The sequence below is a fragment of the Ranitomeya variabilis genome, chromosome 4 (assembly GCF_051348905.1).
Source record: "Ranitomeya variabilis isolate aRanVar5 chromosome 4, aRanVar5.hap1, whole genome shotgun sequence".
NCBI lineage: Eukaryota > Metazoa > Chordata > Amphibia > Anura > Dendrobatidae > Ranitomeya > Ranitomeya variabilis.
Window position 1 is genome coordinate 161,447,457 of NC_135235.1, and position 13,794 is coordinate 161,461,250.

Sequence of the window (13,794 nt, forward strand, 5' to 3'; positions counted from 1 at the left end):
GGGTGATAGTGTGGTTGTCAGACCATATCGCCATGTTGTATTTCTCTTTGTGCAGGTCTTTAACTAGTAACTAGTTTATTATCTTTGGCTGTTATTTTTTCAGAAACTCTAAACCCCGAATGTTGCACATCTGATTCCAAACCCACCACAAGTTATCTCCAATAGTCATCTAAATAATGATTGTAACAGATATGTACATGGGGTAAAGCAATAATGGTCATGACATGATTAAGGCTAGGTTCACATTGCATAAATGGGTGTCCGCTAGCGGCCTCCGTTACATGGCGAAATTGTCGCAATTAACACCATGTAACGGGTCCGTTAGCGCACCCATTGACAGCAATGTGCTAGCGGGTTGCTAGCGCATGCCATTTTCGGCACGCGCTAGCGATGTGCCGTTATTTTCTGACGGACCTCGGACGCTGCTTGCAGCGTCCGAGGTGCGCCCGAGGTCCGTTCCTCGCTAGCGCAAATCGGGGATCTGCGCTAGCGGGATCGGCAAACGCGATCCCTATAGATACAGTGCGTTAGCGCAATCCGCTAGCGCTATGCGCTTAATGGATTGCCCTAATGCAATGTGAACCTAGCCTAAGCTGACTACATTCAACCTGCAGTAACTGTATCAGTAGAATTACACATAGTTATGTCATATTGAGTACTCTAGTTAAAAGGAATCTGTCATTAGGATCCATTCTCCTGAGCCCTCTATATGGACATGTAGGTCATAGGAAGCTGAATACAATGATCCCTTGATTTATGTGATCTGAAGTCTTATTCCAGAGAAATCCATGCTTTTCTTATATGTAAATGAGTTGTTATATGTTATAGGCCAGACATAGATCTGCATGATCCTCTGCCTTCAGAGCTAATTAAAAATGAAAGGGGGCAATATCAGTATGAGACAAGTAACTAACACAGAACAGAAGAACCAATCTCTTCCTCATAATAAACACATTTGCTGTAGCTTTTGAGCTCTGCTGCATTGCAACAATATTGCACACTGTATGCCTGTGAGGTGGAAGCCGAAGATAAGAGGAACCTGAAGATATGTCAGGTAAAACCACACATAGCTATGAGTGACTGTCAGCCATTATATATCTCACACTGGTAACGTCCCCATGTATTCCTTGTATTTAAAATAATCTCTGGAGGCAGATTATCATGCAGATCAGAGTCTGGCCTGTACATAGTAACAACATAACATAGTAACATGGTTATTAAGGTTGAAGGAAGACTTTAAGTCCATCTAGTTCAACCCATAGCCTAACCTAACATGCCCTAACATGTTGATCCAGATCTATAGTCCTGAACAGTTCATTCACATGTGAAAAAACGGGTTGATATTGCTGATAGATTCCCTTTATCCCCTTATGAGGGCTCATACTTTTTTCGGGGGGAGTTGTGCTTTTCAATGGCATCATTAATTTAATATATTGTACTGGGAAGCTGCCCAAAAATTCAAGTGCACTTAAAATGCCAAAAAAGTGCAATTCCACAATTGTTATTTTTTGTATTTACCATGTTCACTATATGGTTAAACTGACCTAGAAATATCATTTCCCAGGTCAGTATGATTAGGCAGATACCAATCATGTATTTTTATTCAAGTGGTGAAAAGAAATTCCAAAATTTGTATGAAGAAAAGTTTGTCACCATTTTCCAAGATCCGGGAACTGGCAAATACTATGCATCGATCACCTCTTATTGCATCTTTCCGCAATATTGCAGCAGTCCAAAATAACTTAATTCTGGCATTTTGATTTTTTTCTCATCATACCTCTTACCAGTCTGATTAATTTACATTATATTTTAAAAGATCGGACATTTCTGAATGCAGCAGTACCAACTCTGTGTATTTTTTTTATTGTTTTATTTTCAATGGGGCAAAAGGAGGTAATTTTTAAATATTTTTTATGTGCTAAAACACTGCTACAGTATGTATAGCAAAAATTACACTCTTTTATGCATGCTGGCCACAAGCTGGCACTCACAGGTGTATCATAATGACAGGCACGGAGGGGTCTATAATAGACCCCCCAGCTGTCATGGTAACCCATTGGTGGCCCCCAAAACACGTTACAGGGCCAATGGACAGGATTTGTGACATGCTTCCTGCTGGCTTGTGTTACATTCTGCTGTGAGAGATTGACAGCAGGATTTAACTGGATAACAGCAGCAAGTGGAGCTCTGATCCACTTGTGGCACCGGCGGCTGTTAATGGCACATGGCGGGGAAAGAGCTCACATCAAAGTGAGGGAAACAACATGTGACATAAATATACATTATATTTCATGAAGGGGTCAAGGGAATCCATGGGATTAATTTGTTCCTTCATTCTGCAGATTCATAGTACCCCTTATCAATTAAATAGAGGTTGCTTACCGCTATGATGGTATGTCCGAGAAAATGTATTTGGGCTGAAACTGCATATGTAGTTTTGGATACAGCTTTTTGAGGCAAAGCTGTAAGTGAAAAAGTAGCCGTTACTTTATTCTTCCTTTCTTCCTTTTGAAGTCAATCTTAGCCATACCTCTAAAGCCAGTGATTAAATACAGCAGTCGCTTGGTTAGTCTGGGAAGCATATGCGGCAGCCCAGGACAATACTACAATGTCTGCTCTACAGATTAGCAACTTCATAATATGTATTAATTCAATATGGCCCAGTATTTCTTTCCCTAAGTCGCTCTAACTGTGCCATGAGATGTAATGCAAATGTATTAATACACTTACCGATCGGCGCCTTCACTTGTTTCCAGTGCCATTATGGTCATTTCATGTGACTTCTAATCAGATAAGCCGGACCACACACGGGTTTATGTGTGGACCAAAAGTTGCTTTCACAATGCAAATCTATAGAACTCCATTGGGCACCTTTGGGCTTACATTGAAGGAAGTAGCTGGTTTCCCACCATAATGATCACCATGTGAGCCAGCAGAGAAGAGAAGCTCTTGTGACCCAGGAGAGAACTGGTGCCGCTCTACAAACCGGGAATATGGTGATTAGTTAGTATCTTAAGACATTTGTATTACATCTTATAAAAATGAGGAAGATTTAGGAAAACAAATGCAATTGGGACTTTTTCGTTATACAATAGCCTTGGCTCCATGTTTACACAGAGACATTTTGTTGTGAGGACATTGCTTTCTAGGAAGAATTGTTACATTTGAAAAAAAGCATAAGCTGAGTAATAATAAAGAAAAGGCAGGACTGATCAATGCCCCGTTTAGTCACTGCCTTCTTTCTAAAAGCCATTACTTGCACCAGTGGCTAGTGTGATTTCTACTTGTAATCATAGGGTGTTTCACCATGTGTACAAGCATACCAGGCCTGCTTGTAAAATGTACCGAGAAGATGATCATAACCAGTGACAAAATCTTCCATAAATCTTCCTCCAGATTTCATCAAGACTAGCTCCCTTGTCTCCGGATGTGTAGATAGGGTTTTATCTGCATACAAGATATCATGCCTAGATTTATGTCATATTTATTCACACAACGTTCCCAGTCTGCACCGCACTCGAGGCGTGTCCTTCAGAGATACGCAGAGATCTGTACTCAGCAAAGCAGGAGCAAAAGAGATAACGCTTCTCATTCATCTCACAGCACATCTTCCATTTCCCATTACACCTATCCAGAAAATATTCAGCCTACAAGACATTTCTGCTCAGTGTTCTAAGTACAATCATCGCTATCTGCAGTTTTATCACATTTCCATATTGCTAGAATGATCAGACTTTATTTAACTCTCCTGATTAAAGTACAAAGCTCTGCAGATGAATTTCTTCAGTGCTTCCGATCTACATGTGCGGCATGCAATTCGTGTGTTGTGTATCGTGTACATCAGATAATTGTATCTTCTGCAGATCCCCGTCGTAAAATGGATATGCTACTGAATCACCACAAGTCACAACCTGGATTACACCGACTATGTTGGCACCTCTATATGTAGACATTAAGGGATTTATATGCAAAATCTTAGAACTGCATGGCACATTTTATTTTTCAGAACATTTTACCGCTATTGCTGTAATAGGGAGTAGGCATGTTTTTGCTGGGTACCAATATTTGACATTGCATTTTATTACTATTTTCCACTGTGATCTTCAGTTTTAACAGCATGCCAGCTGCGTAACTGGCCACTGCATGTATAATCCCTCTCTACTCCCACCATTCTCCTCCCCCTATAGCTTACTATCTCTGATTAATTAAACCTGCAGCTGACATCCCATTCCTGCCTGAACAGCAAGGTTCCTATGAATGTGTGAACGTGTTTTTCCTGACTATGCCATTTGATCACCAATTTTCTTGAGCCATGCCTATTACCATGTACATCAAGTACTCGTTCAGACCAGGTCTTCGTTTCATAAAAAGTTCTCTTCCTTTATTTCCAGTATCACAATCACAAAAAGAGAAACATGATAGCAATATAAAATACTCTGGAGAAGAAACTTGGGGATTCTCTTTGTGTGATATTTCTCTTTCTATGCCCTCCAAGAGGTGAAGAACATTTCAGTCAATTTGGTCTCGTTTCCTGGATCAGTCATGTTGAATTACAATGTCTGATCCTTTTATTTTTCTGAAGGCACCAAAACTGTCAGCAGTGACCATACTGTGCTCTACTAAATAATGTCACATCATTGCTTGGCTGAACCAACTCTTCATTTGAATTGGGGAAGTTGAGTAATCGATGTAAGATATAACAGCACACGCAGACCCATAGACCAACAATATTTGTGCTAGTCCATGCAGTGGGTCCAAAATCTGTGTGTAGCCACTCAATCTATAGCTAAAAACTGAAAATCTTGCAGACATAAAGGCTTGATGTAAGGCTCTTAGTACTTTGATGCAATAATTTTTTGGTGAGTAACATTTTGGAATAGACATGGTTTCATCACACTTAATAAGTGGAAGCTTACATAACGTTGTATAAAGCCCACTTTGAATGGCCTCACAGAAGACTTGATTTTTGCAAATTGAAAGCAGAACAATTAAAAACTGCTATTAAATGCCACAAATGCCAGTATGTGGGTGGAAAAACATTTTTTTGTAAAACATAAAGGCTTAGCTTGCAAGCTATTTATATTGGCAAGTGTCCCACTACAGAATTATCAGGAAGAGGTAGACAATTGCCTGCAAAAGAATATCAATAAATCATAATAATATCATAATCAACAAGTCAGTGAAAGAATATATATGTTTTAACTATTACTAAAAATACTACTAACAAAAACTTGGTTACCGTGTTTTAGCAATGAAGGTATATTCGTATAACTGCCATCACTCACATCACTGCAATTTGTGTCTCTTTAGGCTTAAAATTGTTGATATGAAAACATTAAGCTGAGGAACAGTACTCAGTGTCAAGCAGTAGCTGCAAAAGCAAATACGATTTTAGGGTCTGAAAAATTGGGATAAAATACTGTGATACTATTGTGTTATTATTCCTCTGTAAATTACTTGTGAGGCCACAACTAGAACATGGGATCCAGTTTTGGGCACCACATTTCCAAAAGGATATTGAAAGCTTGAGTTGGTTCAAATGTGGCATCTAGATTATTGCAAGGGATGGAAGGTCTCTCGATTAAAGGTTAGAAAAGATGGCTTTATTAAGCTTAGCAAAAAAAAATGTCTTGGAGGATATCTCATTTACATGTATAAATACAGTATATGTGTGGTCAGTACAGAGGACTGGCACATGACTTATTCCTTCCATGGACCATACTAAGGACCAGAGGATATTAATTACATGTGTAGGAAAGACAATTCCAATATCTAAATAGAAAAGGAACCTCTACAGTTAGATTGGTCAGATTATGGGAGGTATTAATGGCAGTAATATGTAAAAAAGACTAGATTCTTTTTCTCACAACAAATGGGTTTATGGGTTATATATGACTTAGCAATGGAATGCACAATTGATCAAGAACAATTAAACATGATGGATCTTTTCCTTGTGGCTTTTTTATCTGAATGACTACATAACTGTGTAATGCTTATCCCACAACACTCCATTGAATCCAGTATGCAGGTGCATCACAACTAATTATTTAGGTTCAAGCACCACTCCAACATTTTCCTTGTATTATACTGCTGGAGTGGTATTCTAAGTTCCCTGCCCCAAGTATTATGCTTACCAGCTGTTATCTTTATATATTATTGGCACCTCTGCGGTCATATTCTACAGGGTGTGAGATGCTGGATTGCTCAAGTGTTTCCTGTGCAAGCCGGTGGTCAGTGCTCAATGTAAGTCTTTGAGAACCAGAATAGGGCCAGAACAAGGCCTCTCATATACTTACATGACAGTTTGTGATCGCTACCTCTGATTTCCGGTCAGTCGGAAGTTTCAGTAACAAAATGGTGGTGGCAGCGGGAAATGGAGTGGCAGCGGGAAGAGATGAAGACAGCAGCTGGTAAGTACAATACTGAGGTCGGTGATCTTACATTAGCAGCACCACTCCAGCGTTGAAAAAAAGACACTGGAGTGGAACTCTAATATGGTAACTTGCATAATTCAATGTTAGTGTGCACATATAGTGCAAGGTAAATTCTAGTAATGATATACCCAGAACATTTCCATAACAGATGTGCCTATCATCTCTAGGAAACTCTATTAGTAACACTTAAAAACAAGATTCAGCCTCTGACTTTTTTGACTTTGCTCGTCCCTTAAGGTCTTTTAGATATGATGTTTTCCTCTTTCCCCTTAGGCTTTGTCTTCAACTTCTCTTCCTTTGACAAAACATGGCAGGTGTGATTTTTTTTTGCTTTCCACAGATGTTATAAACCGTCTCTGCCTTAGCTGAAGTCAAATTTTCCCTTCTGTCCTTTACTACGATAGAAAACTACAAACCATTGTGGGATATGGTTCATCTAATGTAACTCCATTCAGCTTCAGTAACCTCCAGACACATATTCACAGAATCATATTAACTGTAGGGTATATTCCGTAAAATAAAACCCGCCAGGCTTATCCATAGAAACACCAGTGGTTTATCCAATAACATTTTTTCACATTACTTTGCATTTTGGCAAGAAGCCAGCACTGTCTATAGACGCATCTCCTTCCTTGTTATACCGCAATATTCCTTCATACCCGTTGCTAATTATAACTATATCTAATCCTCTGCCTTACTACATAGGAAGTACGCAGTGTTACTTCTCTCTAAATACAGTTCATGGCCCAGTAGCCAGCACAACATTATGGCAACATGGCAATTGAAAAGAGTGATGACTACCCCTGGTGGTTCGTGCAATGCATATATTCTTATTTTTATATAGCATCTTTTGCTTCATTTTCATAACTGTGATAGCTAAATTCATATCTCATAGCTACAGTAGTCATCATTTTGGAATTAGGCAATATTGCCATTGTATTAATTGATGCAAAAAGCATATATGTGCATAATAGATTTGACATAATGTATTGGATATTAGGAACTAACAAAGGTGAAATAGACCACTCCTGATGCAATTGATTATCATCAACATATTAAATAATTCCCAAAATTTGCTAGAATTAGGTTTTGCATTTCAGATTAGCGTCAGTTATGTAATCTCACACATACGATATACAGACATGGTTTCATCAGTGCTTAGCTGTATGTTTTTCTATCTGTTCTCATTCATCCCAATCACTAATATCAAGTCTGTAGGTTTAAATGTCTCCAACATTCAGATCTGCACCTACATGAAAAAAATACATAATGACTGGCACAGCCTGCCTATCTCATACCCCAGAGCATCGACGCTCTTGACATGAAGGACGGCAGACTGGTCATTTTTATCTGTATGCACACGACAGAGCGAGATCCATGATAACTATCATTTTAACAGCAGCTACAACAATGAGTTAGAAAAGCTGCAAACTTGATGGAATACGCTGGATGGAATAATAGGCTTTTCACCCTATGCAATGAGCATCCCCAGAGCAAAGGATAAATGCAGATGTTCTCTTGGAATATAGACATTTCCACAGGCTACAACTTGACAATTAGACAAAACAGAAAAGCAGCATATCTTGTGTCCTAGCTTCTTCTGACAAGGGTTAACTGAATGAGGAGACCTCATCGGTGTTCAATAGAGCCCCAAGCCCATTCCGAAGCCACCTTATTCCTATCTAATCTATGGCTTGCAGAATTACCAGTGCTCTGGCCACAGTCAATGTCTGCCCTTTTCTGCACTTCTTAAAATTCATCTTGTGTTAACAACTCTCTGCAGCCTCCTGAAAAGCTCAGAGACCAAAAATGAGATTACTAATCTGTTGCAGTCGTTCCGTGCTGCCATTTGCATTTTATTTTCTGACAACAGAGGGTGTAGCCATCTATCCATTAATTATTTATTAATCAGGATTCTGCCTTGTCTCTATACAACAGCCATTCGGGGAAGTAGAGATCAAGCACAGGGTCCTCCTATACCATTACCAATGTGTGGTTTTAACAGGATGTGCAAATATTTCACCTTTAATTGTTCTCGCTGAAAAAAAAAAATCAGCACGACAGCTGCACTTCGTATGGCTCATTAACCCAAAATCATGCATCACGTTTTTTTGGTGAAAAAAAGAAGAGAAAATATGTACATTACCTGCCAAGTCAATGTTAGCAAAGACCAAGACAGGGGGAGAAGTTGCTGTACACTGTAATAACTGATCCTTAGATATTAGCAACAACCAGAGTGACCCATATACAGTGGCATGGCCTATATCATGCTCACATTCCCAATTTATCCCAGGGGCAGGATTTCAATTAGATAAAATGATACTATACAATGTCACAAAATAGAAGTCAGATCCAACTTCCACCATGGAGAGCTATACTGCAGTTTATCTGCCATTAACTGATTACCTCGATGGAGGCACTGCCCCCCCCCCCCCCCCCCGCCTCCTCTCTTGGCCCTTGCTGACTGTAAGTAAATGCATTTTCTGGCCAGTGTTGTGGACTTATTGCCTTGTTTGCTGGGGTGATTTACCAACAGCTTTTCCCAATTTTCCTCTTCTCTATCGGTTGAGTATAATTTTCTCTGCAGATGGGTTTATGTATCCTGGGGCTTATGAACAAATGGATTTAATCATGGAAAAATAAACAAAAAAAGCATTGGAATGAATAAATATTATTACTGAATCCTGTAGCAAAATAATCACAGATTATCATCCAAGAGACACAGCTGGGATTAGCGTTTCTAAAATGATACTCAATAGCTTTCACTGTCATAAACATCTAGAAGGCATATCAAGGATTGCTCAAATCCCTCTAATAACAATCAGGTAACAAATCCTATTTTGGACTTATTCAGAAAGGTTATTGGGCTTCCTCAGGACTTCCTTCATTGTCCTTGTCCCAAATAACCTTCATAGGTTGCAGGGTTCTCGTCTTAAAGGTTAGAAGCATTTTCTAAGTACAGCCATAATCCACTCATACAATGCTGAGATTTGGATACAATGTTTGCTAAATGCCACTGTGTTCAGAATTATAACAACATCAACCAAAAATATATACCCGAAGAAAGATCTGCAAAATACTGGAGAGATGGAACCATCACACATGTCAATAGCCATTGCTGTGCATCTCATACACCTATGTTGCTGCTATAACATGAATATTATCTGCTCCGAATATCATGGGTAAATGTAATTCTATGGGAAATATTGGTTATTCCAGGACGCTATTGACGTAACTCAGCTAATTGGTCAGATGGATTATCTATATAATGGGAATCATGGGATAACATGCCCGTTTTATTTTCCCATCAGTATTATTTGATCACTTCTGTTTTTTTCCCCATTGCAGAGATTCTACACCTCCCTAGATAGGGGGATTTTTATCATTGCTGCAGGAGTGAACATGCATCACTTGAATAGCAAAATGTCTTGTAATTTCATCTTGAAACTTCACCAAAACATTAAGCATATCTGCAGTGACAGTGCAGTCATTTCACTGTAGCAAAAAGAAAGGAAGTTAACCCATTGGCTGCTAATGACAAGTGCAATGGGCTCCTAAATAGCACTGGTATCCATTCCCTGCATAGGACGTGTTAAGAAATGATACATTTCACAATTTTTTTAAAGTTTTCTTCTTTTTTTCTCTTCTGCATATTAGGGAACCTTTCCGACACTCAAGCCAGTATGAGACGACCTCTGAACATGATTTTAAATGTTTATTTGTATATGTTACTTACGATATTTGCTTATAGTGGTAGTTTCCGGGGTGGTGGTAGTGGTAGACTCCTGAAATCGAGACTGTGTCCAGGACTGGGTGGAAACATGAAGATAAATTTTGTAAGAAGAGGTAGAATATTCCGCAGTGGGCCATATGGGCATTGGCTGAGAGGTTGGGGTCCCTGGAAGTGGGCGTGAAACAAAAGTGGTCGTGCTAGGGGGGACAGTGGTGGAGATAATTGTAGGAGGGGCGACTGCATGGCGCACTGTTGTGGTTCTAGGGTTTGCCCAGATAGGTACTCTGCTTCCTGGGACGCGAGTGGGTGCCCGTGTAGTAGTAGTTAAACGGGTGCTAATTTGATTCGGAGTCCTGGTCGTGGTTGTCGTAGTTGTAGTCTCCATACTTTTTGGAAATGAGCTTGGTTTTGAAAGGAAAATGGGGTCCTGGCCAATACCCTTAGAATCTATTAAATCAGTAGGGACATAATCCTTTACAGATCCCACCACGATCCACTTTAGGAGCATCAGACTCAAACCCAAGCCAATGAATCCAATTAGGAGAGGCACTACACATAGCCACGTTTGCTGCCTGTTCCATACTATGCAGTCACTACACTGCACCTCCCGAGGGTTTGGTGCCCCATCCTCTTCTTGTGTAGTGTTTCCACCTGCAGCCTCTTCAGCAGCTGCCGGACGTACAGGTGGTGAGGTGGAGACAGCCACTTCACTCATCCTATATTCCTTTCACCCCCCAAAATACATGAGCCTTAAGAAGCTGGATCATGAGCGCGGCTCCCAACGAGAAAAGGGGGGCAAAATTTCAGCAATCAATTGTCACCGGTACTAAACAGAAAACATTCCTCCATTACAGTCTTGTAGAGAGCAAAATTCCAGAAGCAGCTGCTGAATCAGCTAAAAAAATCCCATCCATCCAAGGCTTAGCACAATATACATCCTTGCATCCCTTCAATTTCCGTCTCTTTTCCTCCAAATTTCCATAGAAATAAACCAGCCTTCTTTTTTTTTCCTTTTCTTTCCAAGCATCCGTGTGTCCACCCCTTGTCTATCCGATTAGCAACATTCCTGCACACGGGAGCTGTCTTCCCTCTCCCTTGCTCTTCTCCATCCACAGAACAGATGCACCAGCGTTCCTCGGCTGCTTCTTTCAAAGGCGACAGAGCAGCAAAATGCACCTGTTATTCAGCAGTCCCTGCAACCAACCCTTGGCCAGCACTTTAAGAGAGAGACCAATCCGCAGCTAGAGCTAAGGAGAGTCTGAGCTCTGTAAGCCAGCAGCAGTAGCAGGATAGACACCAGCATAAGCATTTAACAGAGCACGAAATAAGACTTTGAATAAAAATGCAGCCTCTAAAACACAGTACGTTGGCATGCATATGTGTATATAGCCATAGATCCATTCATGCTCTGTTTTCGAATAATACAACCCCATGGAATAGTAAGCAGCAGCTCCAGCATTTCCAGCATCAATTCAATATGCCTCTAGCACTGCAAAAGGCAGACTGGGCTTTGGGAACGCAAAAATGAAAAAAAAAAAAATGAAGGCACCTCCCTCTAATGCTTAATGGTACAGTAGTTTCTTAATGCGTACAAGATAAATAAATGATCCAGGAAAATCCCACAGGAATTGTCTGGCTAAACCTTTTTTCAGCAGGTTTTAAAACCATCTACTGATATAATAAATGACTGCACCCTGAGAAGAGACGCTAGAAAGAGACCTGCAGGGTATTTAGGAGGATGTCTATAGCTAGCCAGAACATTGGATGGGAAAATGAAGCATGCTAATTAATAAACCGAGACGCAGAAGCTACAGGACAGGGAAAATCCTAATGCTGGTAAGGCAGCACATAGCCAGCACTGCTGGCGGAAGGAGGGAGGGGGGAGGTTAACCCCTTATAGCTAAGCAGTGGAAGCCCATCAGAGCCAGTGCACGGTTAATAAGACACGTCTGACGTGACTAAAGGATGCAGATAAGAAATAGATATTCTTGTATTCAGAATTTGCCTCCTTGTTTGGAAAATATTTGCAAATGCAAAAACTGCAAAGATAAAGGCATGTATAAGTCCAGCTCATACGTAACTGTCAGTTTTCTTGTCTGCCACTACTGCATTTTTAATGTGAAAATATCAATACATCTTAATGCATTTTAATTTAATTGCTTTCTTGTTCAATGTCAGACACACACTCTTAAAAATATGGGCCCAATTCAATACTGTATTTGTGCCTATTTCCTGTTTAAGGCCACGTGCACACATACAGTATTTGGTCAGTATATTACATCAGTATTTGTAAGCCAAAACCGGGAGTGGAAAAATCATAGGAAAAGTAAAAGGGCTCATACACATCACCATAGAAAAACGGTTTGATATCGGTCCACAAAAAGTGGGGAGAATGTCATGCAAGTGTGCTGCGATTTTCTTGCGAGTACAATGCTATTTTTATCGCCTTTCATCCGAAGAGCATCCTATTTACATGCGAATGAAATCGGATATCAATGCAATTTTAACATGAGCTTTTTCATAGAGTAATTCTCTCTGTCACTTACACATAATTTTTAAAGAAAATATTTCTATATATTAATAAAAAACTTACTTCTCACCCCCAATGGGGGTGGTCTATTCTTTTGTCCTTCTCGGTTCCTCTACCTAAGGCCTGGGAGTTTGAGGGTTCTGCGCAGGACCTTAGTTGTTCCCGGCATCGACTATTTCTGGACAGAGAGCTCAGATGTTGCTCTTGGGATCTATTGTAGCCATTCCTACATCTTAGGGTACTGTCACACAGTGCAATTTTGATCGCTACGATGGTACGATTCGTGACGTTCTAGCGATATCCATACGATATCGCAGTGTCTGACACGCAGCAGCGATCAGGGATCCTGCTGAGAATCATACGTCGTAGCAGATCGTATGGAACTTTCTTTCGTCGCTTGATCACCTGCTGACATCGCTGGATCGTTGTGTGTGACAGCGATCCAGCGATGTGTTCGCTTGTAACCAGGGTAAACATCGGGTAACTAAGCGCAGGGCCGCGCTTAGTAACCCGATGTTTACCCTGGTTACCAGCGTAAACGTAAAAAAAACAAACAGTACATACTCACATTCCGGTGTCTGTCCTCCGGCGTCTCAGCTTCTCTGCACTGTGAGCGCCTGCCGGCCGGAAAGCGAGCACAGCGGTGACGTCACCGCTGTGCTTTCCGGCTATGGCGCTTACACAGTGGAGAGAAGCAGAACGCCGGGGGACAGACACCAGAATGTAAGTATGTACTGTTTGTTTTTTTTACGTTTACGCTGGTAACCAGGGTAAACATTGGGTTACTAAGCGCGGCCCTGCGCTTAGTAACCCGATGTTTACCCTGGTTACCCGGGGACTTCGGCATCGCTCCAGCACCGTGATTGCACAGTGTGACCGCAGTCTATGACGCTGGAGCGATAATCATACGACTCTGCGACGTCACGAATCGTGCCGTCGTAGCGATCAAAATTGCACTGTGTGACAGTACCCTTAGGGGTCACTACTCCAAGTGCTCCTATCACCACTGAAATCAGTGTTGCCTTCACCTTCCACCTCTTCTCCAGTTCTCCCTTGAGTGCCCTTGACACTGCCACATCTATTATCATTGCTGTCTT

At 40.8% G+C, this 13,794-nt stretch overlaps 1 protein-coding gene across 1 annotated transcript in view; it reads right to left on the bottom strand.

Annotated features, from left to right (window-relative positions):
* The window catches only part of NRG3 (neuregulin 3), a 1,406,690-nt gene extending 1,395,023 nt beyond the window's left edge, over positions 1 to 11,667 (bottom strand). The window contains exon 1 of the mRNA XM_077259354.1: positions 10,171 to 11,667. Within this exon, the coding sequence (XP_077115469.1) occupies positions 10,171 to 10,882 (712 nt within the window). The 5' untranslated portion in view covers positions 10,883 to 11,667. The remainder of the gene's footprint in view (positions 1 to 10,170) is intronic.
* Between the last annotated feature and the right edge of the window lie 2,127 nt (positions 11,668 to 13,794).